The following is a 25770-nucleotide window of genomic DNA, read 5'->3' as shown; positions in this document are numbered from 1 at the left end:
TTGTTTTTTGTATTATCTAGGCTTTTATTTTTTCTAAAACGTGTACAAAGGTGGAACTCTCCCAGGAATACTTTTTCCCCTCCCAGAAACATTTTTCATTCCTATAGAAAACCCATTGCTTTTGAAGAGTGAAAAGTGGATTTTTTTTTAAATTTTCCCCTCAACATTTAATTTGTAAACTTTCCAACCTACAGAAAATTTGCACAAATTGGACAATAAACATCCATCTGTAGCTCATTTCGAGTCACTAGTTGCTACATTTTGCACAGTGGCCTCCTTTCTCTTTCTCTCCCTGTGTGTGTCCACGATACTTCCTGTCTTCCATGTATATATAAACACACACACACACACACACACAGAGTATGTATGTATATACCCTACACATATGCAGGTATACGTACACTTAATTTTTGCTGAATCATTTGAGTCAGTTGTAGACACGACGACATTTCATCCCTGAACACTTCAACACATATCTTGTAAGAACAAGAGTGTTCCCCTACCCAGATGCAGCGTGATCACTGCAATCTCACAATACCATTAGCATATATGTACATCCATATTCAAATGTCCCAGTTATCTCAATTATGTCCTTTGTAAAAGTTTTTAAAATTTAAATCCAGGATCCCATCAAGAATCATGAATCGCATTTGGCATGTCTGTTTCGCTTCCTCTAATCTAGGGTCATTTCCAGACTACTTGATCTTTCATGATATTGATGTTTTTGAAGCATCCAGCCAGTTGTTTTGCAGACTGTCTCTAATGTGGGTTTATCCGACTGTTTCCTTATAGTTAGATTCAGATTAAACTTTTGCTTGTTGTTTTTCAGCAAGTGTGACACTTGCATGATGCTGTGGGTGCTTTTCCATTGCAGCATGTTCATTTCAGATGTCCTGGGCCTTGAGGACATTTACCAGATCCCCAGACCCCAAGGTCTGGGCAGTGGGGAGGCCCAGGGAGCCGGCAGGTAAAGGCCAAAGCTTCGGTCTTGGCAGAGTTCACTGCCAGTGATGGCTACGGATGGTGGGGCACGCCCGCTGGTCCCCAAGGCCTACGTGAGAACTCCTTCCCACCAGCTGCGCTGGGTGGCCGACGGGTCACCTGCTGCTGCAGCCACTCTCTGTTGAAGCAGCTGCAAGGAGAGTAAGAAGGGGGCTGGGGGCATGGCTGTGCCAACACAGTCCCACTGGAGGGATGGGACAGCAGGGGGACAGTGACAGAAGGAACCAGAATAAAAATCAGACCGAAAAGGTGATAGATGGCTTGAACAGACACACCAGAGAAGGACAGAAAAGCAGAGAGTCAGACACAGGAACAGAGGGAAACAGAGACTCAGACCCACAGGCCCACAGGAAAAGGAAACCACAAGCTGATGGGCTTCACTGACAACATCCAAGCCCTTTACTGAGGCTCTTGGGCTCTGGGATTTAGGAAAAGGGAGCAAGCTCATGTTTATACGGGTCAGACTCAAAGGACACAAGGGCTTCCCCCAAGAGGCCGTGTGGGTCACCTGCTCAGTCTGTACTTTTCCAAACACAGAACTGCTCTTTGGTGTCCCAGAAGCCAGGCCCCAGGCCAGAAGTTTCCTGCCCTAGCTCAGAATGTCCCCCCTCCTTTCATGGGGCTGTCGGCAGACAGAGAAGCCTGCTTGTGACATATCTGGGATGAAGGGGAGGAGCAGGAGAGAGGCAGACAGAGGCGAGGACCCAGAGAAAAGAAGGGCCCTAAAAATAGCCTTCCCTCTATGAGAGGGGAGGAATCGAAAATCCCAGGAGCCACCCAGCGGGTGTGACCTTAATAACCGGCCAGGGTTTTCTCACGAGAAAAGGGACTCCGGGGCAGAGAGTGGAGACTCAGGGAGAGGCAGAGAGGCTGCTCGGCTCCCAGACTGAGCAGGGAACCTAACCAGCAGTTCTTCCAGGGCGAAGCTCCTGCAGACGCTAATAGGGAGAGGCTCCCAGTAGAGGAACTCAGCGTGTTCAGAGAGGGCTTTGTGGCAATAACGTGCACTGTCTGGACTTTGGCAGGAAGAGATGAAAACGGGAAGAGGGCAGTCAGGAGCCAGGACCCAGGTTTCAGGGCTCACAGCTGAGCCCAAATGAAGCTGAACCCAAATGAACCCTTTCTGCCCGCTGCCCTCACCCCAAAGAACAAACCCCAGGCCCTGCGTCTTACTGAGGAGGTGGAGGGGCGTCAAGGGGCGGGAGAGGACATCCCGGAAACTCTCCAGCCATTCGCGCTGCTCCTTCTCGCTGGGGCAGGTGAAGACGAACCTCCGCTGGGGCGTGACGATGGTGAGGCCGGCTTTCCAGCGATTCCCCCGGATGCCCTTGGGCAGGTCCTCATACACCTGGTAGCCCTGCTCATTGCGCCCAAGAAACACCTGGCCCTGCTCAAAGGCATCCTGGAAATAGAGGACACAGGTCGTCAGAGGCCACACCTGGGGTGGAGGGCCACCTGCAGGCCTGGCAGCCCTCAGCTGTTTTAGTAAGAGAGGTGTGTGTGTTGCGGGGGGTGGGGTGGGCTGGGGGGCTCTTCTGGGGATTTCAGCTAAGTGGGACCCAGAATTTAAAAGCTCACACCATCAAAGAAATCACACACTGCATCCATTAAAACGGTACCTCATATTAATGGAGCGCTAACTCTGCACCAGGAATTCAAGTGTAGTAATTCATACACTGACCCTCATGGCAACCTCTGAGGAAGGCAGTGTTAGGAAGCCTGTTTTCCAGAGGAGACTGAGGCACAGAGCTAACTGCTCTGCCCAGAGCACAGCATGAAATGCAGCAGGGCTGAAACCGGAGCACAGGCAGCGCATTCCAGAGCCCTCGCCCCTAACTGCCACACTTCACCGCCTCCTGGTTAGACGCCAGCCCTGGAGACCGGAGGATGGGAAACACCTATTTAGGCACTAGGCACGCGGGCAGCATTTGGGACCCACATAAAGGACTTGCTGAAGGGGAGGGGAGAGAAGAGCTTCGTGCACAGGAGTGACTTAGAGACAAGTGAAGAGAGGTGTGGCCCCCGCTGTGTCTCTCCAGCCCTGTCACTTCCCCGTTGTCCCCAGCTGGCACTGCCTCCACCTCGGCTTGGAGTGCGGAGCAGAGGGGCGGGCCGTGGCTCTTACCAGCGGGTTCTTGTAATAGAGCAGCCTCCGCTCCTGGGGATCCAGAGCAAACCATCTTTTCTTGAAAGGTTCTCTCTGCTGCAAAAGAGGGAAGCTTGGACCAGGGCCAGCCAGGCTGGGGAGCCCAGAGGTCAGAGGGCCAGCCTGGGCCAGACCAAGGCTGTGGTCTGACACCCCAACCCTCCTTCCCAGGCCTTGAGGTCTGAAGGCTCTGCCCACCTCCTCACCCCCACCCGCTAGCTGGGCCATGCTGCCTTGGGGTGCTGTCTGCATGGGTGGGAAAAAGCCTTTTCCTCTTTCTCCAGCTGGGGACAAGAAGTCTCAGAATAAGGAAGCCGGGAAGTTACAAGAGGTTACTGCTCAGGGCGGCTGAGCGCTGGCCTTGGCCGAATGCAAACCTGGGCCAGGAGAAGGAAAGCCCCAGCAAGAACCACGGGGAGGGCGGTGCCAACAGGTGGTGAAGGAGGAAAAGGTGCAACCCTTTTACTAGCTTTCAAGCTGCCTGAGGCTTTCTTTACACTGATTGCCTAACACCTTTCATTGTCTTAACAACCATCCTGTCAGCATATTACACTTTTTAAAAAAAGCATCAGAATGCTGCCGTTTGGGGCGGTTTTTTTTTTTTTAGAGAGCCCCTTTGCTTTTCCCTTTCTGTCCTTTTCTCCTCTCCCCTCTCCTCCCTGCTTCCTTCCCTCACCACACTCCCCCATGTCCCCCCCCACCCGTCTCCAGCCAGACTTCTGACTTTGAGCCTTGCCCCACCCAGCATCCAGGCTGGGTCTGAGATGTCCTGGGGCAGCAGGAGCCCCAGTCTTCTGGACCCGCCACGGGAGGCACAGGGAGGCCAGGCTTCCCTTCCTTCACAGATTAGGAGGCATGCGCAGCCAGCCGCTGGGCAGGGAAGGAGGCCCATTAGCGAAGGAGGGCAGAGGCTGGGTCTGAGGGATGGGCGTGCCCACGTGAGCCTCCTAAGCACAGGTGTCTTTTCTCAGGCCAATCACGAGCCCCTGTCTCACTTGGACCAACCCCAGCACAGAGCACACAAAGGTTCTAGAATGTCAAAAGCATTCCCCTGAGGAGTCCCTTTCCAGCTGTGCTTTCCCAGGAGTAGTGCCAGTTAGATGGTTAAGAGGATAGAAGCTGGTGGCGATGCTGAGAAAGAGGAAAGATGCCCAGTTACAGGGAGAAGCACCTGCAGTGATGCTGGACCACACTCCAGCCAGCTGGGCCCCACTTGGTCCTTCACCCCAGGAACTCACAAACATCCACTTACTTCCTCTTCCTCCCTCCTCCCTCCCCCTGGTTCCCCATTTTCCCACTTCCCAAATTCCACTTGACTGCCTGCTGGGATAGGGGCCATGAAATCCACCTCCCCACCCCTGATCTTCGCGGAAGCAGGAGGATGTACCTTTGGACCAGTCTTTTCCATGAAGCCTTGTTTGAGGTAGTTCGTGGTGATGAGGGGCACGAGCTGGGGGGAGAGAGACACACACACTGACCCCCTGCCTCACACCCCAGGAGCCCGAGGTTCTGCACCAAACTTGGCTCCCCAAAAAGGGGAAGTTTGGGATGGAGGATGTGTGCACACGGTTCATAGGGTTATATTTGGAATGTGGTATGAATGCAATTTTATTATTTCAACAGAACCAGACGGCAGCACCCCAGATGTCTGCCGAGCTTACCAGCACAGGTCAGGCTTGGTTTACAGACTTAGTTTAGGGATGCCTCCGGCAACCCCAGGAGGAGGGCACAGGCAAGGCTCAGAGGAGACCCTCCTGGTGTCAGGGGGCATATTCTGAGGGTCTCTTGTGTGTCACATTCTGGGTGCAAAATTCCCAACCACCCTGAGAGGTGGATATTATCACTCTCATTGCATCTATGAGGAAACTAGGTCTCAGAGAAATGGTGGGTATGATGAAGAGCTGGGATTCACACCTAGGACTGACAGACAGCAGACAGACACTAGTGGTACCCCTGCCACTACTCTATGATGCTAAAGTATAAACATGCCAGGGCCCTCTGATTGGGCCCCTGGCCAAGACATGGTCACTGGTGGGGACTCTGACCCAGGGCCACCAGCAGAGAAAGCTTTGGACTAGGAGTCAGGAGAACTGAGTTCTAGCTCCAGGTCTGACCTCAACCAGCTGTGTTACCTCAGTAAGACCTTATGCCTCTCTGGGACTGTTCCCCTCTATGGAATAAGAATACTGGATCACGGGATCTGCAGGATTCCTTCCAACTTGCCAGCCTACTCTCAGAGAAGCTTCCAGGGATTGATGCTGGTCTCCTGTGCTCCAGTGGGGGGTCACACTGGCCAGTCTAGAGCTTCGGATGACAATCCAGGCTTTGGAGAGCAGATTGGATCTCCGGAGCTCCTGGGCCCAGGGCAGGGGCAAAGGGGAAGTGGGGTCTAGGAAGAGGAATGGGAAGTCTGAAAGTGAGAAAGTTGTCAGCCAGAGACAAAAATACAAAGGACACCACTCCTCTGTCCCTAAAATGCATTCTGTAGGCTTTAATTTCTTCATTTGAAGACAGGGTCCCTAACCGCTCAGAGCCAGGGCAGGGCACGTCCAGGCCTCGGGAAACAATTGGAAGAAGCAGCAAAAGCAGGTGGATGGGCTGCTACGTACTGTACCTTGGATGCATCAGGGCTGGAGGACACGTGTTGTCCCCACTGTGACAGATGAGTAAACTAGGGCTCAGAGAGGTGATGTGCCTCTCTGACTTTGGGGCATGCCCTTTTTTTTTTTTAAATGGAGGTACTGGGAATTGAATCTAGAACCTCATGCACGCTAAGCATGTGCTCTACCACTGAGCTAAACCCTCTGCCCCCATGCACTTCTTATTAGAGGACCACAACCCCACTGGGCTCCCTGCGTTTCTGGCATCTGGATCCCTGAGCTCGAGCCAGGCCTGGGTGGTTGCCCTGAACCTCACACCATACACAGACATGGAGGAGGAGATATGGGGAGAGCGGCAGGTGGGGAGAGAACTGGGGGTGGATAAGGGGTAACAATGGTGGATGAGGGAGGCAAGAGGATGTTGAGGATGTTGGCCAAAGACCAAGTTCCTCTGCCGGGGACAGCAAAGTTGCAGAGTTAGTCCAGACAAATAAGGCCAAGCGTCTGCACTTCGTCCTCCGTCCTCTCCAGTCAGCAGCCAGCAGCCCCGCGCCGTGCCTGCGGGGGCATGCCTGCACCAGTTCCGCGTGCTGACTCTGCAGACTGGGAGGGCCCTGACCCAGGCCTGCCTGGAATTGCTCCCAGAGAACTGCCATCTCTGGGGCATCACTGGGCCTGGCGTGGACCCCTGCTCCAGACGCTTCACTCCCTGCAATCCTGGGAATTAAGGAGTTTTCAAGGAGGGCCTAAGGGTTTGGGATAAGAAAGTCCCAGGATTAACATGGTTTCTGCAGCCCTATCCCTTACCAAATCCTCTTAGAGCAGTCCGAAAACAGGGACCAGAGCCCGGCAGCTCAGGGCTGGAAGGGACCCTGAAGATGACCCAGACCAACTGCTATCTTACAGATGTGGACACAGATTCTCAGATGACGGGAGCTGCAGGGGTCACACAGCAAGTGAGCAACTGAGCATCCATGAGCACCCAGGCCTCCTGGCTCGGGGCAGCATCCACTGGCCCACACTCCACAGCTTCCTCAGCCAAGCCCGAGAGATGGAGATGGATGCCTCAGATGTCTGAGAACAATCAAAAGTGAAGTTCTCAGGTTCACCATTACTCTGTCCATGAAAGGAAGACTGCTCCTGTTAGAATTGTTCTGGGGAAGATGCCACTGCCTTCCCGAGACCAGAATATGGAAGGGCAAAGTGGGTTATTCAGTTGACCTTCCTGGGACCCAGTTTCTCATCAGTGAAATGGGAATAATCACCCTAACCTAACTGCTGGCCGTAAAGAGTTACTTGATAAAAGGGATGAGAATATAAAATGGGCTCAAAAGCACTTTGTAAGCAGTACGTTAGGGACCATTCATACATTTTAGTGGGAAAAGGGGTCAGAAAGAGATGCCCAAATCCTGAACACCTTGACACCGTGGGTGGTGGTCACGCATCTGCAAGAAGAGAGCCTGGCCTGCTTTTTGGAGGCTGCCTTGCCGTGTTGAGGCCTAACCCCCAGCCTCCCAAGGAGAAAGCTTTTGGTTTCCCTCTGAGGTCCCGAAACCCCCAGTCTCAAGGTCTTTGCTGCAAATAAACCTAGTCTGGCTTCAGAGTGTCTTCGGGGTCAGAAGACAAGGAGAGGAGGAGGTGGCTGAGAGGAGACGCGGAAGCTGGGGTCCACATTTAGCTCACCTCAGACTCTGGCGAATCAGGAAAGGCCATTTTTAGGTATTGCAGACGGGCTGCACGGAGAGCATTGAACCAGTCCACTATCTCCTGCAGAGAAAAATGCAAGGGACAAACGGACAGCCAGTGAGACAGAGCTGGGGGTGGTGGCTGAGGCTGGTGGCAGGAAGCCAGCTGATCTCCAGGTTTGGGCACACGCACAAACTCCCAGTTCCACTCGGGGGCCTGTGGGATGACCACAGGCACCTGGGACAACAGTGCCAGAGTCCAGGGGGCTCACCTGAGCACGTGGGAAGCCACTGGCAGGGAGATCCCCAGAGCCACTGAAAGGACCAAGGTGAACCACACAGGAGTTATACAATGGCCAGGGACAGTGCTTGGCATTTTCTGATGTGTGTATGAATCACCTGAGGTTCTCATTAAAAGGCAGATTTGGATTCAGTGGGTTTGGGGTTGGGCCTGAGATTCTGCAATCCTAACAAGCTTTTGGTGATGGGATGCCAGTCCGTGGGACACACTGTGGGGGACAAGGGTCCTCAGATGTCAAAGACCAGCTTTCAGGTGGGGACAGGTGGCCCTGGGGAGATTCCTCCAATGGGGAGGTTCATCACCTGGAGTGCAACTTAGGCTAAGGCTGACTTGGACCTCCTGTATCACTCCACAAGAAAGCATCCCCCGCTCAGCGCATGTCCACCACCGTCTCTCACCGGGTGGACTGTGTATCTCGCCGGCTTGGCTTCTGCTCTGCTGCCCTCCTTTTGGTCCTCCCCACAGCAGCCAGAGTGATTTCCAAATTGCAAATCTAACTGAGTCTAGCTTAGAGTTCTCTCTGCTGCCCTCAGGAAAAGTCTTAAGTTCTTTAGTGTGACTTCCTTTGCCCTCTGAGCTCCTTCCATCCAAAACTATTTGCAATTCCTCCTCCCCACCCCCATACATGCTGCTCCTTCCTCCTGGAACATTGTGTCTCACCCACCTCTCTGCCCTCTACCTCTGACACACCTTTTACCTAGAACATTCTGCTACTCCTGAGGGTGAGTTTAGATGTTGTAATAGAGTTTTGCTCCGCCCAAGCCCTGATTCTATGAGAACTGCCCCACCCATTCTCACCCACCCACCACCCACCACAGTTATAGCCACATTTGCTGCTATGATCCCACTCGCTCTTGGCCACAGTAACTGGACCATGGCTGGACCAATGCAGAGGCTGGATGGGGCTCATCAGATTCTTTCTCCTGGGAATTTGAAATTGAGAAGCTGATAGGCTTGCTGCACTTAGATGTAATCTAGTGATTGAGAAATTAATTTGAAATTGGTTTCAAAGAAATGCAACATCACTTCTCTCTTTCTCTCTCTCACATACACACACACACACCGTAGTTCCTGATTCTAATCTCTCAGGAGGCCCAGCCATACTTCTGGCCCTTGAAATAAATACTCCTGTGTCCTTCTCATTTGTGTCCCCTTTAAGCTGATTCACCCAGTTCTCAAATAGAAGCTCCTTTCTCTGGAAAGCCTTTTGGACCACCCCTCCCCCCACCCCAGACTAGGCCACTTACATGTCTCCTGTGTGTCCCCAGCAGGACCTCCACCCCGTCACACAGCATTATCGGTGCCTATTTCCCCATCTGTCTCCCTCCAGAGACTCTGAGATCCTGGAGGCCTGCTCAGGGCACCGCCCCACTCACGACACGCTCCCCGGAATCTAGCACAGCACTGTGCACGTTGTAGGGAGGGGCCTTATAAGGGTTTCACAAAAGAGTGAATTCATGAATGCATCCCTGATACAGATGTGAAATCGCTCACCAGAGTCTGTCTTCTGCAGCCGCCGCAATCGTGAGCAAATAACATTTACAATGCACTTCACTGTAATGACATACTCTCCTGTTCGTGGTTCATGGTCACTCAACCCTCACAACCCTGCTAGGAGGTGGGTGTTATCATCCATAAACAAGCAGACTTAGGAAGGGAAGGGACCTGCCCTTGTAACACGTCTGGGAGTGGCATAACCAGGGCCCCAACTTCTGACTGCAAACCCCTGGCTCTTCAGACCACACCACCAGGAGCTCAGCCCAGACTGGGGAAAGAGTATGAATCCTGCTGGGGCCGGGGGAGGGCGACCCATGGTTCCAGCCCAGTGCTAGGGCCCCTTGGGAAGATCCAGTCCTGGTATCTGGTTCCTGGCTCCTGCTGCTAAGGGCTCTCTCTCCAGCAGAGGCACATGGGGTGGGAAAATGGGTGCAGGGCTAAGGAACCATCGACTACATGACTCTGAGCAAATTACTTAACATGTCCATCCGTGCCTCAGTAGCATAGGGATAAACCACTTCTGGAGTTGTTCTGAGGATGAAGAAATAAGGTCTAGTGATTACCAAGAAGAGTGCCCGGCACAGAATTGATTGAAACTCACAAAATATCAGCTTCCACCTTGACCCCTCCCCACCTCCACCTGGCCTCTCTGGCCCTCGCCCAGTCCCCTGACCCTGCTCATCCTGGCCTGGCTTATTCCCTTGGACCTGCTCTTCTCTGATGGCGCTGATTTCCTGGACCTTTAAGGAGTTCTTCTCAAACTTCAGTGTGCATAAGAATCACCTGGGGATCCTGTTAAAAAGCACTTTCTAATCCAGTAGGTCCGGAGTGAGCCTGAGACTAGTTCTAACAAGCTTCCGGCTGGGGTGGTGTTAACGCTATTGGTGCCAGGCCACACGCTGAGAAGCAAGAATGCACCGCTGCCGCTGCTGGAGCTTCTATGCATTCCTCCTCTCATGCTAGGAATCTCTGGCCCTACCTGGATTTGCCGCCCGGGGGCACAGTCCCTCCTGGTAACTAGATGCCCCTTGGTGGCTGTGCACCGTCCAGACACACGCATGGTGCCCACCAGGTTCCCTTGCCTGATCTTGCTCTGCTTTCCTCATACCTCTGTTTCTGCCCAGAAAGTGACAATAGATTAAAGCCAACAGTAGTAGCAAATCTCGGGAAGATGCGCGCAAAGGGAGTCAGGGAGCTGAGCCTGCCAGTCTGGGGATGCTCAGCTGTGGGCCGGCATGACAACGCCGTCATCTCACCTTCCCACTTTCGTGATACACAAACAGGTTCCTGATGTGGCCCTCTCTCCAGTAGGTGATCTGCAGCCCGTGGGGGTTCCCTATCTTCTCTGTCTGGAAGGTGGCATTCAAGTCCTTGATGCTGATGACAGCTTTGGGGTCTTTCCCCTAAAGAAGAAGAAGCGGATACTCAGGATGCTAACGGTCAGCAGGGTGACTCTCAGCCCCTTTGCCAGTGAGCCTTTAATGCCTTAATGCAAACAGATTCCCAATTCAGAACTGCATGGGTTTGTTTTAAAATTTTTTTCTCCTTCCAGTTTCATTGAGATATAATTGACATACAGTACTGTATACATTTTGGGTTTTGTTTGTTTGTTTGTTTGTTTGTGTGGGGGAGGTAATTAGCTTTTTAAAACTTTATTTTTAAATTTTTTTAATGGAGGTACTGCGGATTGAACTGAGGACCTTGTGCGTGCTAGACATGCACTCTGCCACTGAGCTATACACACCCCCTAGAATAATATTTTTTAGGTTGAGCCACATTATTGCATTTATTATTAGCTTGTCCCTTTTATTGCTGAGTAATATTCCATTCTACGGATACACTACAATTTATTTATTCATTCACTTGTCAATGAACATTTGGGTACTTTCCAGGTTTTGGCTATTACAAATAAAGCTTCTATGAACAAGATTTATATAAGTTTTTTTGTGTAGACTTTTTTTTGTTCCTCTTCAGTAAATATCTAAGAGTGGAATGGCTGGGGTATGTGGCTAAGTATACATTTAACTTTATTAGAAATTGCCAAATTGTTCTTCAAGGAGGTTGTATCATTTCATGTCCCACCAGCAATATATGAGAGTTCCAGTTTCTCCACATCCTTGTCAACACTTGATGTTGTCAGCCTTTTTAATTTTAGCCATTCTGGTGGGTACTTAGTGTATCTCACTATGATTTTAATTTGCATTTCCTTGACTGCCAGAGAGATCAGGTATCTTTTCTTTTATTTATCAGGCATTTTGATTTCCTTTTAGGCAAACTCCCAATCTATTTCCTTTCCTATTTTGCCAGTAGGTTGTCTTTTTCTTCTTGATTTGTAATTTTTTTTAATGTGTTCTGGGTATTAATATTTTGTTATGTTGAGATATCTTCTGAGTTTCACTTTCTTTATATTTCACTTTTTTGTATTATCCAAATTTTTTACATAAAAATAAGTTACCTTTATAATTTAAAAGTTTTCCACTTGGGGAAAGAATTTAAAAAAGAACAAAAGCAACTCATTGCATTTTTAGACTGCTTTAGACTGACCAGGCTTAGCTGCTGTAACAAACAGATCAACTTTCTCCAACGAAGGATGAGGAGACTGACATTCTAACTCACAACAGCTACTGGGCTTTCATGCCTGCTCCTAACTCTGCAGTAGCACTATTTCTTCCAACATTTTGTACTTGAAATACTTTCCAGTGTTTTAAGTTGAAGGCTGAGAAGAAATCCGTACTCTCCTTTGAAGGGTTAGTACTCTTCATCCCTCATCATTTTTCACCTGGCCCCAGATTGCAGCCACACTGGAGAGACCCTCTGGCATTGCTCTGATCCATCCAGGAAAGCAACAGGAGAAATAAACAGTAATTTCTGCATCTAGGAAATGGAATAAAGTGAAAGCTAAAGTGCTCAGAGCTTGTCCTTCTCTTAATTTCTTGGCCGTTCCTTCACATTCTCTTTGCTGGAAACTTCTCATCTTTCTGTCCTCTAAATATTGGACTATCCCAGGGCTCATAATGGTTGATAATCTCCAGACATGGCCCTCACCAATTCCTTTCCTCCTGGTATGCACATGACACTCTACGCATAAAGAGGTGGAATCTATGTCCCCTCCCCTTGAATTGGTGATGGCTGCATGACTTGTTTTGACCAACAGACAGCAGTTCCTGGCCGAACCTTTAAGAGTCATGGCAGCATCCCCATTTGCTTGGGGGAAGCTGGCTGCCATGCTAGTACGAAGCTTGAGCTAGGCTCCTGAATGAGGAACAGTCCCATGGAGAGAGGGAAGCCACAAGGAGGAAGCCAAAGCACCAGACACGTGAGTGAGGGCTTCCTGGGTCTTCTAGTCCAGCCCAACCACCAGGAAAATGTAGCAGACAGAGTGACTCAGTTGATTCCACATGGAGTTCAGTGATACAGCCACAGCCTGCTCAAATTCCTGACCCACAGGATCGTGAGAAATAATAAACTGATGCTTTAGGACACTGAATTTTAGGGTGGTGTGTCACCCAGCAACGAATAACAAAAATACTCAGTCCTCACACATCTTTTCTCATCCACACTCACTCCCCACCCAGGTGATTCCAGCCAGGCCTGTTGCTAAACCAGTTTACAGACTGATGACTCCAGCTCCAAATTCTCCCCAAACCTCCAGACTCATATATCCAACGTCTTCCTCAGTTCCTACTTGGATGACTAATAAGCATCTCAAATGAAAAAGGACTCTTGATCATCCCCTTAGGGAGCTAAGTCTTTGCCATCTCAGCAAATGACAAATCTATCTTTCTAGCTGCGGAAGGCAAAAATCTGGGAATCATTCTTTAAAACAAAAAAGTATTGGAGTTTCATTTTATTATTCTTATTATTTTAGTGGAGGTACTGGGGATTGAACCCAGGACCTTGTGCATGCTAAGTATGCATTCTATCACTGATCTGTACCCTCCCCTCAGGGATCATTCTTGATTCCTCTGACTTTCACACTCCGTGTCCAATCCTACAGTAGATCCTATTGGCTCTACTTCCAAAATGTACACAGAAGCCGACCGCTTCGAACCATCTCCTTCACCATTATCCTGATTTAATCTGTTATTCCTCACTTGGATGACTACAGTAGCTTCCTAACTATTTTCTCTGTTTCCACTCTTGCCTTCTCCTTGCCCACTCTCACCCCACTAGCAACCAGAGTGCCCTCTTTAAAAAGTTTTAGTCAACGTATATCACTTCTCTGCTCAAAACCCTCTTGTGGCTTCCCAACAGCAGAATAAAATGCAAACACCTAAATTTTTGGTAAATTATATATCCAATAAGGGACTTGTATATAGAATATATAAAGAACCATTACAACTCAATAATAAAAAGACAAATAACCTAATTAAAATATGGGGAAAGGATGTGAATAGACATTTCTACAAAGAAGAAATACAAGAAATGGCCAGTAAGCACATGAGAATACCCTCAACATCATTGCCACCAAAGAAATGCAATTCAAAATCACAGTGAGTTATTATCTCATGTCCACCAAGATGGCTGTAAACAAAAAGACAGATAATAACAAGTGTTGGTGAGGATGTGGAGAAATTAAAACCCTCATACATTGCTGGTAGGAATGTAAAATGGTAGCAATAAATGGAAATAGAAATAAAAACAAAAATAAACAAATAGGATCTCATTAAATTTAAAGGCTTTTACACTGTAAAGGAAACCATAGACAAAATGAAAAGGTGACCTACAAAATGGGAGAAATACTTGCAAACAATGCTACTGACAAGGGATAAATTTCTAAATCATACAAACAGCTCATACAGCTTAATATAAAAAAAAAATCAAACAGCCCAATTAAAAAATGGGCAGAAGACCTAAAGAGATATTTCCTCAAAGAAGACATACAGATGGCCAACAGGCACATGAAAACATGCTCAATACTGCTAATTATTAGAGAAATGCAAATCCAAACTATAATGAGATATCACCTCACACCAGTCAGAATGGCCATCACTAAAAAGTCTACAAATGATAAACGCTGGAGAGGGTGTAGAGAAAAAGGAACCCTCCTACACCATTGGTGGGAATGTAAATTGGTGCAGCCATTATGGAGAACAATATGGAGGTTCCTTAAAAAACCAAAAATGGAGTAACCATATGATCCTGCAATCCCACTCCTGGGCATATATCTGGAGAAAACTCTAATTCAAAAAGACACATGCACCCCAATGTTCATAGCAGCACTAGTTACAATAGCCAAGACATGGAAGCAAACTAAATGTCCATCAACAGATGACTGGATAAAGAAGGTGCGGTCTACATATACATACAATGGACTATTCTTTACTCAGCCATAAAAAAGATTGAAATAATACCATTTACAGCAACATGGATGGACTTAGAGATTATCATATTAAGTAAAGTTAGTCAGACAGAGAAAGAAAAATATCAGATGATATCACTTATATATGGGATCTAAAAAAGGTATACAGATGAACTTATTTACAAAACAGAAATAGATTCACAGACCTATAGTTACCAAAGGGGAAAGTGGGGGAGGGGAGGCATAAATTAGGAGTTTGGGGTTAACATACACACACTACTATATATGAAATAGATAAACAACAAAGATCTATTGTCTAGCACAGGGAACTGTATTCAATATCTTATAAAAACCTATAATGGAAAAGAATCTGAAAAATAGCATATGTATATATATACATATGTGTGTGTATAACTCAATCACTTTGCTGTACACCTGAAACTAGTACAACATTATACATTAACTGTACTTCCATTAAAAAATGGCTTAAAACAAAAGAAGAAAAAGTGTTGGAGAGAATGCAGAGAAATTCGAACCCTCACACTTTGCTGGTGGGAATGGAAAATGGCGCAGCTACTTCGGAAAAAATCCTCAAACTATTAGACATAGAGTTACCGTATGACTCAGCAATTCCACTCCCAGGGGGAATTACCCAAGAAAGATAGAAACATATATCCATATGAAAACTTGTACATGAATGTTCATAGCAGCATTATTCATACCAGCCAAAAGTGGAAATAACCCAACTGTCCATCAACTGCTGAATGAATAAATGAAATGTATTGTATCCATACAGTGGAATATTACTCGGCAATAAAAAGAAATGAAGTACTGATACATGCTACAACATAAATGAACCTTAAAAACATAGTGCTAAATGTTACAAACTATCACTTACAGTATGGGTCTATTTATTTGAAAGGTTCAGAAGAGGTAAATTCTACAGACAGAAAGTAGATTAGTGGTTGCCTAGGACTGGGGCGGGGAGGGGAGGAGCTAACACATGGATTTCTTTTTGGGGTTATGGAAATATTCTAAAATTGATTGTGGTGATAGTTGCACAAGTCCATGAAAATACGAAAACTATTAATTATACACTTTAAATGGGTGAATTCCATGGTATGTGAATTTACATCTCACTTTAAAAAGGTGAATCCAATGGTATGCGAATTTATATCTCAATAAAGCTGTTTCAAGGGAAAAAAAAAACCAAATCTTACTATGGCCTACAAGGTCCTCCACTCATTGAGCCCATCTCCCTCAATCCTTTCTTTGTTCAATCTGCACCAGGCATTCTGGCCTCCTTTGGTGCCCTATAGACCCAGCAAACATTCCCAGCTCAATCCAGGGCTGTGGTCACGGTTGGGCAGTTTGTGCACTGAACGAAAAGTCCCTGGCTGGAGGTGCAAGTGAGAACTGTCGTCCAGGCGTCTGCTTGTCTACGTGAGACCAGGGCTGCACCCTCTCAGAGGAGTCATCGTTTCTAATCAGCACTCAGGTCTGCGTGCTGACCACGGCCATGACCAGGGCTTCTGCATGTGCTGCTCCCTCTCCTCCCACCCCTCCCCCACAGGTCCACATAACTCACTCCGTTTACTCAGTTCTCTGATCCAGGGACCTCGGAGAGGCCTCCCTTGACCCACTTGTGGTAGCACCTCTCCCGCATCCACACTCCCATGCTCTAACCCTTCACCTCCTTTTTCCTTCCTTTCTTTTTTTTTTTTGTAATTTTCTTTTATTGTTTTCTTTTTCTTCCAGTTTTATTGAGCTATAGTTAACATATATCACTATAAATTTAAGGTGTACAGCATGGTGATTTGACTTATATACATCATGAAATGATTATCACGCTAAGTTTAATACATCCATCATCTCCTATAGATCCAAGATTAAAGAAATAGAAAAAAATTTTTTCCTTGCGATGAGAACTCAGGATTTACTCTTTAACAACTTTCGTATATAACATAGAGCAGTGTTAATCCTATATATCACGTTGTACATGATGTCTCTAGTATGTATTTATCTTATGACTGAGAGCTTGTACCTTTTGGCTGCCTTCATCCAATTCCTCTCCCCACACCCTCCGCCCTCTTTTATTTTACTTTGTAGAACCTCTTGCCACTGGATAGATTATGTGTTGAGGTCTGTTTTGGTCACCACCTGTCTCCATCTACTAGAATGAAAACTCCATGGGAACAGGAGCTTCATTTAGATCCACTGCCGCTTCCCCAGGGCCTGGAAGAAAGGCTAGTCTACAGTAGGGGCTTAACAAGCATTTCTCGAGTGCATGAATTAATGAAGCAACATCAAGTGGTCATCAAAGGACTAAACATGGACCAGCCTAAGCCATTCTAGGTGAACAGAGAGGCATGCTTTCTAGTGGGCTGGGTTGATTGTCCAGACAAGAAAAGTCGCAGAATGCAGCACCTAACTCTCAGTGGCTGATGCCATCCACGTGACAAGGCACCACTGACCAAAATGCAGACGTCAGCGGGGTGAGAGCCAGTGCCTGGGGAGGGAGGGCCCCCACTGCTCGGGCCTCTTACCTCCTCCTTAGTGTAGTACTTCAGCAGGCCTTCCCTCGCCAGGAGGACAAACCTCCTTCTCAGGAACTGTGCGTTATCCCTTCCCCGTTTCCACAGGAACCCTTCTCGGTTACCTTCCACCAAGGATGAGAAAGAGTGAACACAGCTTTCAGACGAGCCAGCAACTCACGCACCCCGTACTGTAGGTCTCAGGGGTGGAATGAACCTTCCACCTGTTGCTGAAATGTCACAAATCTAATTTAGCTATTTCAGCTGCAGGACATGAGGGGTCCCGTCTGGGGGCCAAATCTGCAATGCTGTATGATTTCCGTCGGGATCCCCCCAGCCTTCTTCCATGGCTGTCTCCTATGAAGACATAGGAAACCCTTGAGGAGGCTAAGTACTGAGAAACTGGAGTGATTCTGAAAGAGGCCTAACTTCACGCTGACATCAGCCTAATGAAACTCTCCAGAGTGTGGGGTTAGTGAGTGACGTCTAGGCCCCTGCTGGTGGGTGACTCGCCTGTGCTCCTGGTAGCCGGGAGAGTTGAGCACTGGCTGCCTCTGGTCCTCAAAGAGTGGTTTTGTACACTTTGCTCTCTGGGTCAATGTCACCTCGGACTCAGAGCAATTGGGCAGACACTACCACAGGTCCAGGGCCACCGATGAGGTGGCACCCTGCACAAAGGCAGGAAAGGAGGCGAAATCCAGTCCATGTACTCTCCCAAGCCTTGTGCCACACCGGGGACTACATTAGCCAGAAGCAGGGGTGTCGGTTTCTACTTGGTCTGCCTGGTGGGTAAATCCTCTTGCAATTTATACTAAGACTCTGTACACCTCTGGCCCTGCAAGGTCCCGAGACCAATGTCTTCTCAGCCACCCAGACCATAAAACCCCACTGGCCGATGTATTGCTATTTCAGAGGCAGAGGAACTCATACCTTGTCCTCTGTGGCCAGAGCAAGGGCAGCAGGTCTCTGTCGGCTGACCTAGTTCAGGCACTTTGTGTTCTAGCACGCATCAGAACAGACCTCAAAAGATGATGAAAATAACTTTACCTGGGGGTGAGATGGTTTTCCCATCAGCCATAAACTCCTGTCTCTCATACTTAGCTCGAATCCATTGCTCCTTTAAGACCCTAAAAGGAGAGACCCTTTAGTCAGTTGTGTTTCATGCATCCTCTTCCCACAGTAACTTTCTGAGCGCCTGTGGCTGAAGGGAGCATCCCAGCAGGTCCCTGACTGCCTATGCAGGCTACCCAGGGTTTCCCACCTGGCGACCATTAACATTCAGGGCTGGGTAATTCTTTGTGGTTGGTGGGGGGGAGGGGGGAGCATCTTGTGCTTTGTAGGATGTTTAGCAGTATCTCTGGCCTCTCCCCTCTAGATGCCAGGACCATCCCCTCCCCAGATGTGATACCCCAAAATGTCTTCAGACATTGCCAGTGTCTCCCCAGGGAGATATATTTCTCCCAGGGGGCTGTATGCAAACCATTGTGCTATTCCAACCTCAACCTCAGCCCTCTAGGTCAGTGAGACAGGCAACACCTCCCCTGGACCATCTCCTCTGCCACATCCCACTGAAGGTTCATGAGCTTAAGCCAGGAGGGTCCATGAGCCTCTTCCTGTGGCCTGCTTGTGAGATCTGGCCATGCTGCACTGGACAGAGCAGTCTGACCACCTGGGGACCTGGTCCTACTCTACCATTTATCCACTGTGTGACCCAGAGCAAGGTCCTTAACTCCTCTGAACTTGTTGGGGTTTCAACACAAAGGGCCAGAATCATGCTGAGCACATAGTAGGTGTTTGATGTCAGCCCAACCAGGTATTGTCATCCGTGACCCCTGCAGAAAATCCATGCAGCTGAGAGTGGACTTATTTCAATTGTTTAGTTCCTTCTTGCCTTTTCCAGGTAAATGTCCAGGGTTTATATGACCTCATCCCTCAGTCATAGGGTTGACCTAGAGCTGAGTGCCTGGCCCAACTGGCCAATCAGAGCTCTGCCCTGGGATGTGGGGACCAAAAGGAGCAAAACTGAGAGCGATGGGCTGGAAGCCCTCGCCAGGGTCAAGCTGGAGCCTGGATCATGGACGTGGCCTTGCATCCGGCTACACGAAGGAAGCCTGGCTGAGAAAAAGAGGCAGAAAGGGGAGGCAGGAAGGGGAACCAGAGAGATTTCAAGAGACCTGATAGTGCTTGAGCCCTGGTGTTCTTCCTGAGGGTGGCTCCAAATCTGCTCTTCCTGTGGTCTGATCCCCAGAACCCAAAAAAATCCCCTTGTGCCAAAGCTGGTTGAAACTGAGTTTCTGTCACATACAATCAAGAGCCCCACTGCATGCACAATCCTTGCCCCCAGCACACAGAGGAACCCTAAGCCACAGGATCAGAGATGGGAGAGGGAATGGGGACCGAGATCCTGAAGGGGAGGAATTCAGGGGCTTTTAGAATAGAGAGTTGGAAGCCATTAGCATTCAGCCAAAAGGGGTTAAAGTGCAGGGCTGTTGTTGGAATCATGACAACATGGTGTCTGTGGTGCTGGCAGCAAGCCTAGAGCTTAGCAGGTGCTCACCAAGTGCCTAACCCTTTCCCCTTGGAGCAAAGGGCTGAGCGGCAGCAGTGAGGCCAGATGAGCCAAGCTCTCTCCAGGCACATCCCTCAGCTGGGCCAGGGACCAGCCAGTAGTCCGAAGCAGACACTGAGAGAGGGATTAAAACCAGTGTGAGGCTGTCTTGTGAGATGTTTTACATAAGTTATCTTATTTAAGCCCTAGCACCATGCTATGATGTAGGCATCACCCTCTACATTTCAGGGATGAGGATGCCACGAATCAGAGAGGTCAGCTAACTTGTCCACCTCTCACAGCTACATAGCGGTAGAGTCAGGAAACGACACAAGTTCTTCTGATTTGAAAGCTTTGTCTGCCCTGCCACTACATGCCGCATCAGTAGCCCCTGGGTTGTTTAAGTACTGGGAAACTGCAGGACCAGGAAATCACCCACTCACAGGCAGTCGTTGGCCTGGGGGATATAGTAGAAAGCAGGGACTCTGGCTTCGTACTTGGCCTTCACACGGAGGTTCCCGTTGTGGGTCATAAACTGCAAGACAACAGCAACTTGGGGTAATGTTAGAACTTGAAAAAATGTGAAATGAAACCACAGTCTACCCAGAAGGCCGTTGTTCTCACTGGCTCCTAGGCTGAGTCAGGAGACACTCCTACTGGAGTTTGACGTGTCCTGCTGAGCTGGGTATCCATGCAACAAGGTGCTGGAATAACCATGCCGCATACAGACTGAGCACTTAACAGCTCTCACACATTTGTTCATTTGATACCCTCAACCACTGTAATCTGACCATCCCCATTTTAGAGGTGGGAACACTGAAGCTCAGAGAGGTTAGGTCACTTGGCCAAGGTGACACAGCTAGTAAGTGGAAAAGCTGGGATGTGAACACAGACCAGTCTAACTTGAACCCAGACCAGTCTAATGGCAAAGCTCATGTTCTTTCTCCAACCTGCTCCACAGATGGCCAGGACCACCAGCCACAATCCCTGCAAGTCTGCAGGAGTCAGATAGAGCTGGGGGATGGGAGAAATTTGCCCCATAGAGTATGTAAGTCAGAGGATCACTGGGGACCTTTGGCACCTGAGAGGCCCAGAGGCAGATGTGCCAGGAGTAGCCTTGGCCAACAGTCACCACTCAGGAACAGTAGTAGCCCATCTGGGATGAGGGCACATATGGAAAAAAAATTAGGTTTTAATCCATATCCCATGGGCACGGTGAACACTATTCTCCCCTCCCCCAGTGGCCACCGGGCTGTTGGGCCACAGGATTCAAGTGGGTTTCGGATCTCAGCAGAGCAGGGTTCACATCCCAGCTGTGCCATTTGGTCACTGACAGACACTTGGGCAATAATTGAGCTACAGGGGATTCCCCTGTAAAGATGAAGAAAATGTGTAACAGGAGCCATGAGTCACAAAGGAACAAGCTTCAGGTTTATGTCCTACTTTCCTGGTTTCCTGTCTTTGTCCTGCACTAGAAGGCAAGCTCCATGTGGACGGTATCTTGCTCACTGCTCTCCCCTAATACCCAGCACATGCAGGCCTTCAGTAACTTGTATGGCATGAGTAAGTAAAGCATCCAGTCCAGTGGTCTAACACGGTGCCTGGCACAGATAGGCACTCAGTAACATGAGGACGAACTCATCTAGCCAGCACAGTTTAAGACTGCCTGCTCTTTGAAGGTCTGGCCAAAATGTCCAGGCCAAAGGTGTCCTTCATCTCTGAAGGGCAGGAGAGCAAAGTGGCTTGTTCCCTGGCCAGGAGGACTGGAGGGGGGACAAAAAACCAAGAATCAGGATACTTCTGTTCCAGTCCAGGACTTCAGCTAATGAGAAAAGTAGCTGTTAATCTACTGCTTACTTTGTACCTGCATTGATCCTGTGTTTAATCCTTACAGCAGCCCTGTGAAGGGGTAGTGTTATCCCTCTAATACAGATGTGGAAACTGAGGGTCCACAACTAGCCTTAAATAGCAAGCTCAGGGCCTCACAGCTTGTAAGTAAGCAAGTGATGGAGCTAGGATTTGAACTCAGGGCCTCTGTCTAAGTTATCTCTAACTGGCTCCTTATTGCCCCTCTCTGGACCTCAGTTTCCTTCCCAGTAGAATGGGAGTGCCCTGACCGTGCCGCCACTTCAGTCCTGCTGTTCCAAGGCTCCCCAGGTAGGCCCCTTGCTACCTCCACAATACTGTCGTCCCAGAAGTCAAGTCTCACAGATTTCACTCTGCTGATTTCAGGGAAGTTGCGGTGGACTCCGGAGCAATTCAGACAGATGAAGATGCCTAGCTTGTAAGAGGCCCAGTCGGGATCTGCGGGGAGAGAGGGCAGGAGCAGAGCTGGGCGGAGGGCTGGATGAGGAAACCAAGGTTGGGCTGGGGGCGCTGGGAGAGACAGGGCTTGGCAGATAGCCTGGGGCGGTGTCCAGCTCAGCCCAAGTCTTCTCTCTTGCTCTCCCAGCCTTGGGTGAACTAAGATACCAGCACGAAACTCTCCGGTAAGCCCACTGGCCCTGGAGTGGCGGCGACCAGGATGAAGATCTTGGAAGGAGTCCCGGGGATGGGGGTGAGAGGCCGAGGCGCGCGCGATGTGGAAGTGACAGGACCTGGGGTAACCCGAGAGGAGAGGGCGAAGGGGGAGAGACCCGCACCTAGGCGCTTGTCGCCTGTCTGGGGAGCTGCAGGGGGGAGGGGGGCCGAGTCAGGGCCCGCTGTGTCCGTAGGATCGGAGCGCTGTGGAGCAGGAACGCGGGAGAGCCCCTGGGCGTCCGGGTTGGGGGAGGGGACACTGGCCGTCAGGGAACCCTGACCTGGAGTCTGGGACCTCTGGTGTGCGGGATGTTTGTGTCCGAGGGTGTGGGAAGTGGCTAGGTCCTGAGTGAAGACGTCAAGGGCTGAGGTCCGGGTGGGTAGGGTGTCTGGAGGGGGAGGTGAGCAGAATGGTCAGGGCACTCGGGTCCGGGATGTCGTGTTGGGATCCTGAGTGGGGAGGTCAGAGGATTTGGGTTCGGGTAAGCGCGGTACTGGACGGGGAGAGGGCGGTCCGGGGCCCGGTTCGAAGTGGTGTCATATGTGTCACGCGAGGTTCCAGCGGGGGTCCGGGATCGGCTCGGGTCTGGAGGGAGGAGAGGGGGCCGGCGGGCCAGAATCCCGCCCTGGGTCCCTGGCTGCACGCGCCGCCGCGCCCTTACCCGCCGCCCCGCAGTCGGCGCAGTACGCGTTGCCGGTGCCCGCCGCCCGCAGCAGCTCCAGCAGCCGCTTCTTGTTGCGTTCACGGTCGCCCATGGCCGGCCCGGCGGGCTCAGCAGGGCTCAGCCCCACAGCCCCCCGGCCTGCGGCCGCCCATGACCAGCGCGCTCGCGGGACAGGTAGAGTGGGACGCAGCCCCAGTGTCTCCCGCCCGCCCGCGCCGGCAGCCCCGCCCCCAGGACTGTAAGCCCCGCCCCCTGGACTTTCCGTAGGGCCCTCGGCAAGGCCAGTTCACCTCCAACTCCGCGGACTGAACTCCTCTCTCAGGCGGACATCCGGCCGGGAGGGACCCGCGTGCCGGGCTTGGAGTCACTCACCCTGGCCGAAGATCAAATCCTGGTCCGCCAGTGGCTAATTTCGTGACAGTGGACAGCCTAGTCAACCTTTCTGGGCCACAGTTTCCACCTCTGTCGGAAGGGAATAGGGTGTATGTCCCTTGGAAAATTAAACAGTATCTAACTTCTGTTACAGCCCTCCTGATCCTACATCTATTTAGAGACTTAGAAACATTCAAATGTCACCTCCTCGGGAAGCCCTCCTTGATATCTAGCCTTGAGTAATCCAGCTTCTGGTCTTGCTAGAATGCCGACCATTGTAGGATCAAGTGATCCCTTTGGCCCTGAGCACTTTCTATCTACCTTGAATCACAGTTATTTATGTATGTATGTCACACCTTCCCTGTCCTCAACACACACATGTTCACACTAGATAGTTTGATGTCAGAAGTTTCACTTCTGTAACCCACACAGCTCCTAGAAAAAGCACCTGCACATTTTTACAAGTCCAATAAATAGTTGCATGGCTCTGTTGAGCAGGAAATGTGGTTTCACCAGCCAGGACACCGCTGGGCACTTTTATCTGTGAAGTTCCATCACTGTGAGGTGTGGGGCTGGCTTAGGTGGCCCCATCCCTGTCCTTCCTTAACACCATCCTCCGTGACCCACAGGCTTCTGGTAATGCACACATTGGGCACACTTGCCATCCCCTCTGTAGGCAAACACCCATCTGTCATATGCATAAGGCTTAATGAACATGGATCCTAAATTTCCATCCTGATGCATTACAGCTAATCTTCTAGCTGAACTGTCAGCATCCCCAACACACAGGCATGCACACATGCAAACACATGGGGCAGCATGGTATAATGGGATGAATCCAGGAATTCAGGCTTTGAGTCTTGGTTCCATCCTTTACTAGCTATGTGGTCTTGGGTCCTTCACTTCTCTGAGTTTTGGACTCCTCATCTGTAAAATGAGGGTGGAGAGATCACCTAATAGGGTCATTGAGATGAGCCAGTTCGTGGAACACAAGCCATCAAAACGCAATGGCTCCCTTGCTTCTCCTGCCCCTGTGGTCTACTCATGGGATCATCCCTTGGAATGCTGTGTCATTTCCCATCTTCCCCAGAGTGGAGGAGGTCAAGCCCACAGGCCCAGGGTGGGGTGGGGTGGGGGGGGCATTACCAAGAATATCCAGCCAGGAGGGTCTTGTCTGTGGGGGGTGAGGCCAAGCCCAGGAACAGCTCCAGAGGAACCAGTGAGAGAGTCCAGAAGGGGTCAGAGGGCATGCGGCTGTTTATCAAACAGGCCGAAAGATGATTCATTTCCGCTGCTATAGATGAAAAAAGGGACAGAAATAAATCTCCCAGGAGAAATATGGGAAAGGCAACCTAAGGCAGAAGTGGGGGAAGAAGAGGGGACAGGCCAAGGACATCATCTCTTCGCTGCCAATGCCAGGACAGAACTGGGATGGTGGGATAGGAGCACCTCTGTCCCCCTGAATGGCTCTCCTCAGCACCTTGAGCCTCAGCAACCCCTCCCTGGAGGCCCCCCCCCCCCAAAAAAAAGCCACCTCAAGGGAAAATATAGCAACTCCTTCATGGTGAGAACCTAGTGATCAAGATGTTTGTTTAGTTTCCTCCTTTCCCGTTCTATGTAAAGGAATTTCAAGGCTTAAGATGGAATTTCAGCCATCCTCAGAGGAAAAAAGAAAAAGTACTATTATATTTTGTTGGTGATGGGTTTCTTTCTTTCCTTTGTTCTTTCTTTGGGGAGAGGGTTTGGGAGGGAGGGATGACGCCAATCGGTACTGAGTATTTTACAGAGTTTCACACTACTTGATCACGTTTGAGTTCCATGACAGCCCTCTGAGGGCAGCGTGCTATCCTCATGGAAGATAAGGGGTTGCGGTACCCAAGGTCACAGAGCCAAGCAAGGGTGAGAACAGGAGCCTACACCCAGGTCTCCTATTGCAGCGGCCGCCGCCCTTATGTCCGAAAACCTCACAGGGCAAGCCTGCTGTCCCTTGAGTCCTCCTCGCATTGCTGGATTTTTCTCCCTACTTTTTAAAAGCATGTGACAAATCTCTATAGCATAAAATTGGCCACTTTGACCATTTTAAAGTGCACAACTCAGTGGCATTCTTTACATTCACAGTATTGTGCGACCATCACCACTATCATTTCCAAGCCTTTTTCATCGCCTCAAATAAAGACTGTAGCCCGGCTGGTGGGGATTGGACACGATCAAAGTCAAGCTCAGCTGTGTTCAGGAAACCAGAAGCTGCGCCTAAAGCAAGAACTCTGGGCCAAGGCTGTCTTGACCGTGGGACACAGAGCACTGGGATCCGGCCGGGCGGGCGGGAACTGAGGGGCAGAGTGGGCGGAGCCGGCCCCCCTTGTGCGCTAAGTCCATACAGCAGCTGCTGGGGTGAGGGGGCAGTCGGGCCCTGGGACGGAGTGTTCTCGGTAAACAAACCTCCCGGGGTCCTCAGAGCACAAACATCCGCCCTGCTCCCGGGATCCCGGGATCCCTGCCGCTGTTGAGCTGAGCCCAGTCGCAGCAGGGCTGGAAGAGAGCCTTCGGCCGCCTTCCCAGCTCTGAACTGGGCTCAGAGTCCTCCCGGAACAGACCAGA

At 50.0% G+C, this 25770-nt stretch overlaps 1 protein-coding gene across 5 annotated transcripts; it reads right to left on the bottom strand.

The window, feature by feature from the left end:
- Positions 1-22991, bottom strand: ADAP2 (ArfGAP with dual PH domains 2). 5 transcript variants are annotated; one of them, XM_032457685.1, is made up of 11 exons: positions 22798-22991; positions 21789-21919; positions 20059-20150; positions 18115-18194; positions 17080-17192; positions 10488-10634; positions 7432-7515; positions 4536-4598; positions 3128-3205; positions 2176-2404; positions 1-1132 (listed from the first exon to the last, which is right to left on the bottom strand). In XM_032457685.1, exons 1-11 carry the CDS (start codon positions 22889-22891, stop codon positions 1098-1100), a joined length of 1146 nt encoding a protein of 381 aa, XP_032313576.1. In that variant the 5' UTR covers positions 22892-22991; the 3' UTR covers positions 1-1097. The 5 variants fall into 5 exon arrangements, with proteins under 5 accessions (XP_032313576.1, XP_032313578.1, XP_032313577.1 ...); XM_032457687.1 differs by lacking the exon at positions 3128-3205 and having other exon boundaries at positions 22798-22979; XM_032457686.1 differs by lacking the exon at positions 4536-4598 and having other exon boundaries at positions 22798-22979.
- Positions 22992-25770: the final 2779 nt, after the last annotated feature.

Source organism: Camelus ferus, chromosome 16 (genome assembly GCF_009834535.1).
Source record: "Camelus ferus isolate YT-003-E chromosome 16, BCGSAC_Cfer_1.0, whole genome shotgun sequence".
Lineage (NCBI taxonomy): Eukaryota > Metazoa > Chordata > Mammalia > Artiodactyla > Camelidae > Camelus > Camelus ferus.
This window is presented reverse-complemented; position numbering and strand designations above follow the sequence as displayed.

Bases quoted from the DNA above. Each gene is read 5' to 3' on its own strand.
- ADAP2 (XM_032457685.1), bottom strand. From the start codon at position 22,891: ATGGGCGACCGTGAACGCAACAAGAAGCGGCTGCTGGAGCTGCTGCGG. The intron at 21,920-22,797 runs GTAAGGGCGCGG...CTCTCCCCGCAG, and splicing joins CGCCGACTGCGGGGCGGCGG to ATCCCGACTGGGCCTCTTAC. The intron at 1,133-2,175 runs GTAAGACGCAGG...CTCTCCTTGCAG, and splicing joins GACGCCCCTCCACCTCCTCA to CTGCTTCAACAGAGAGTGGC.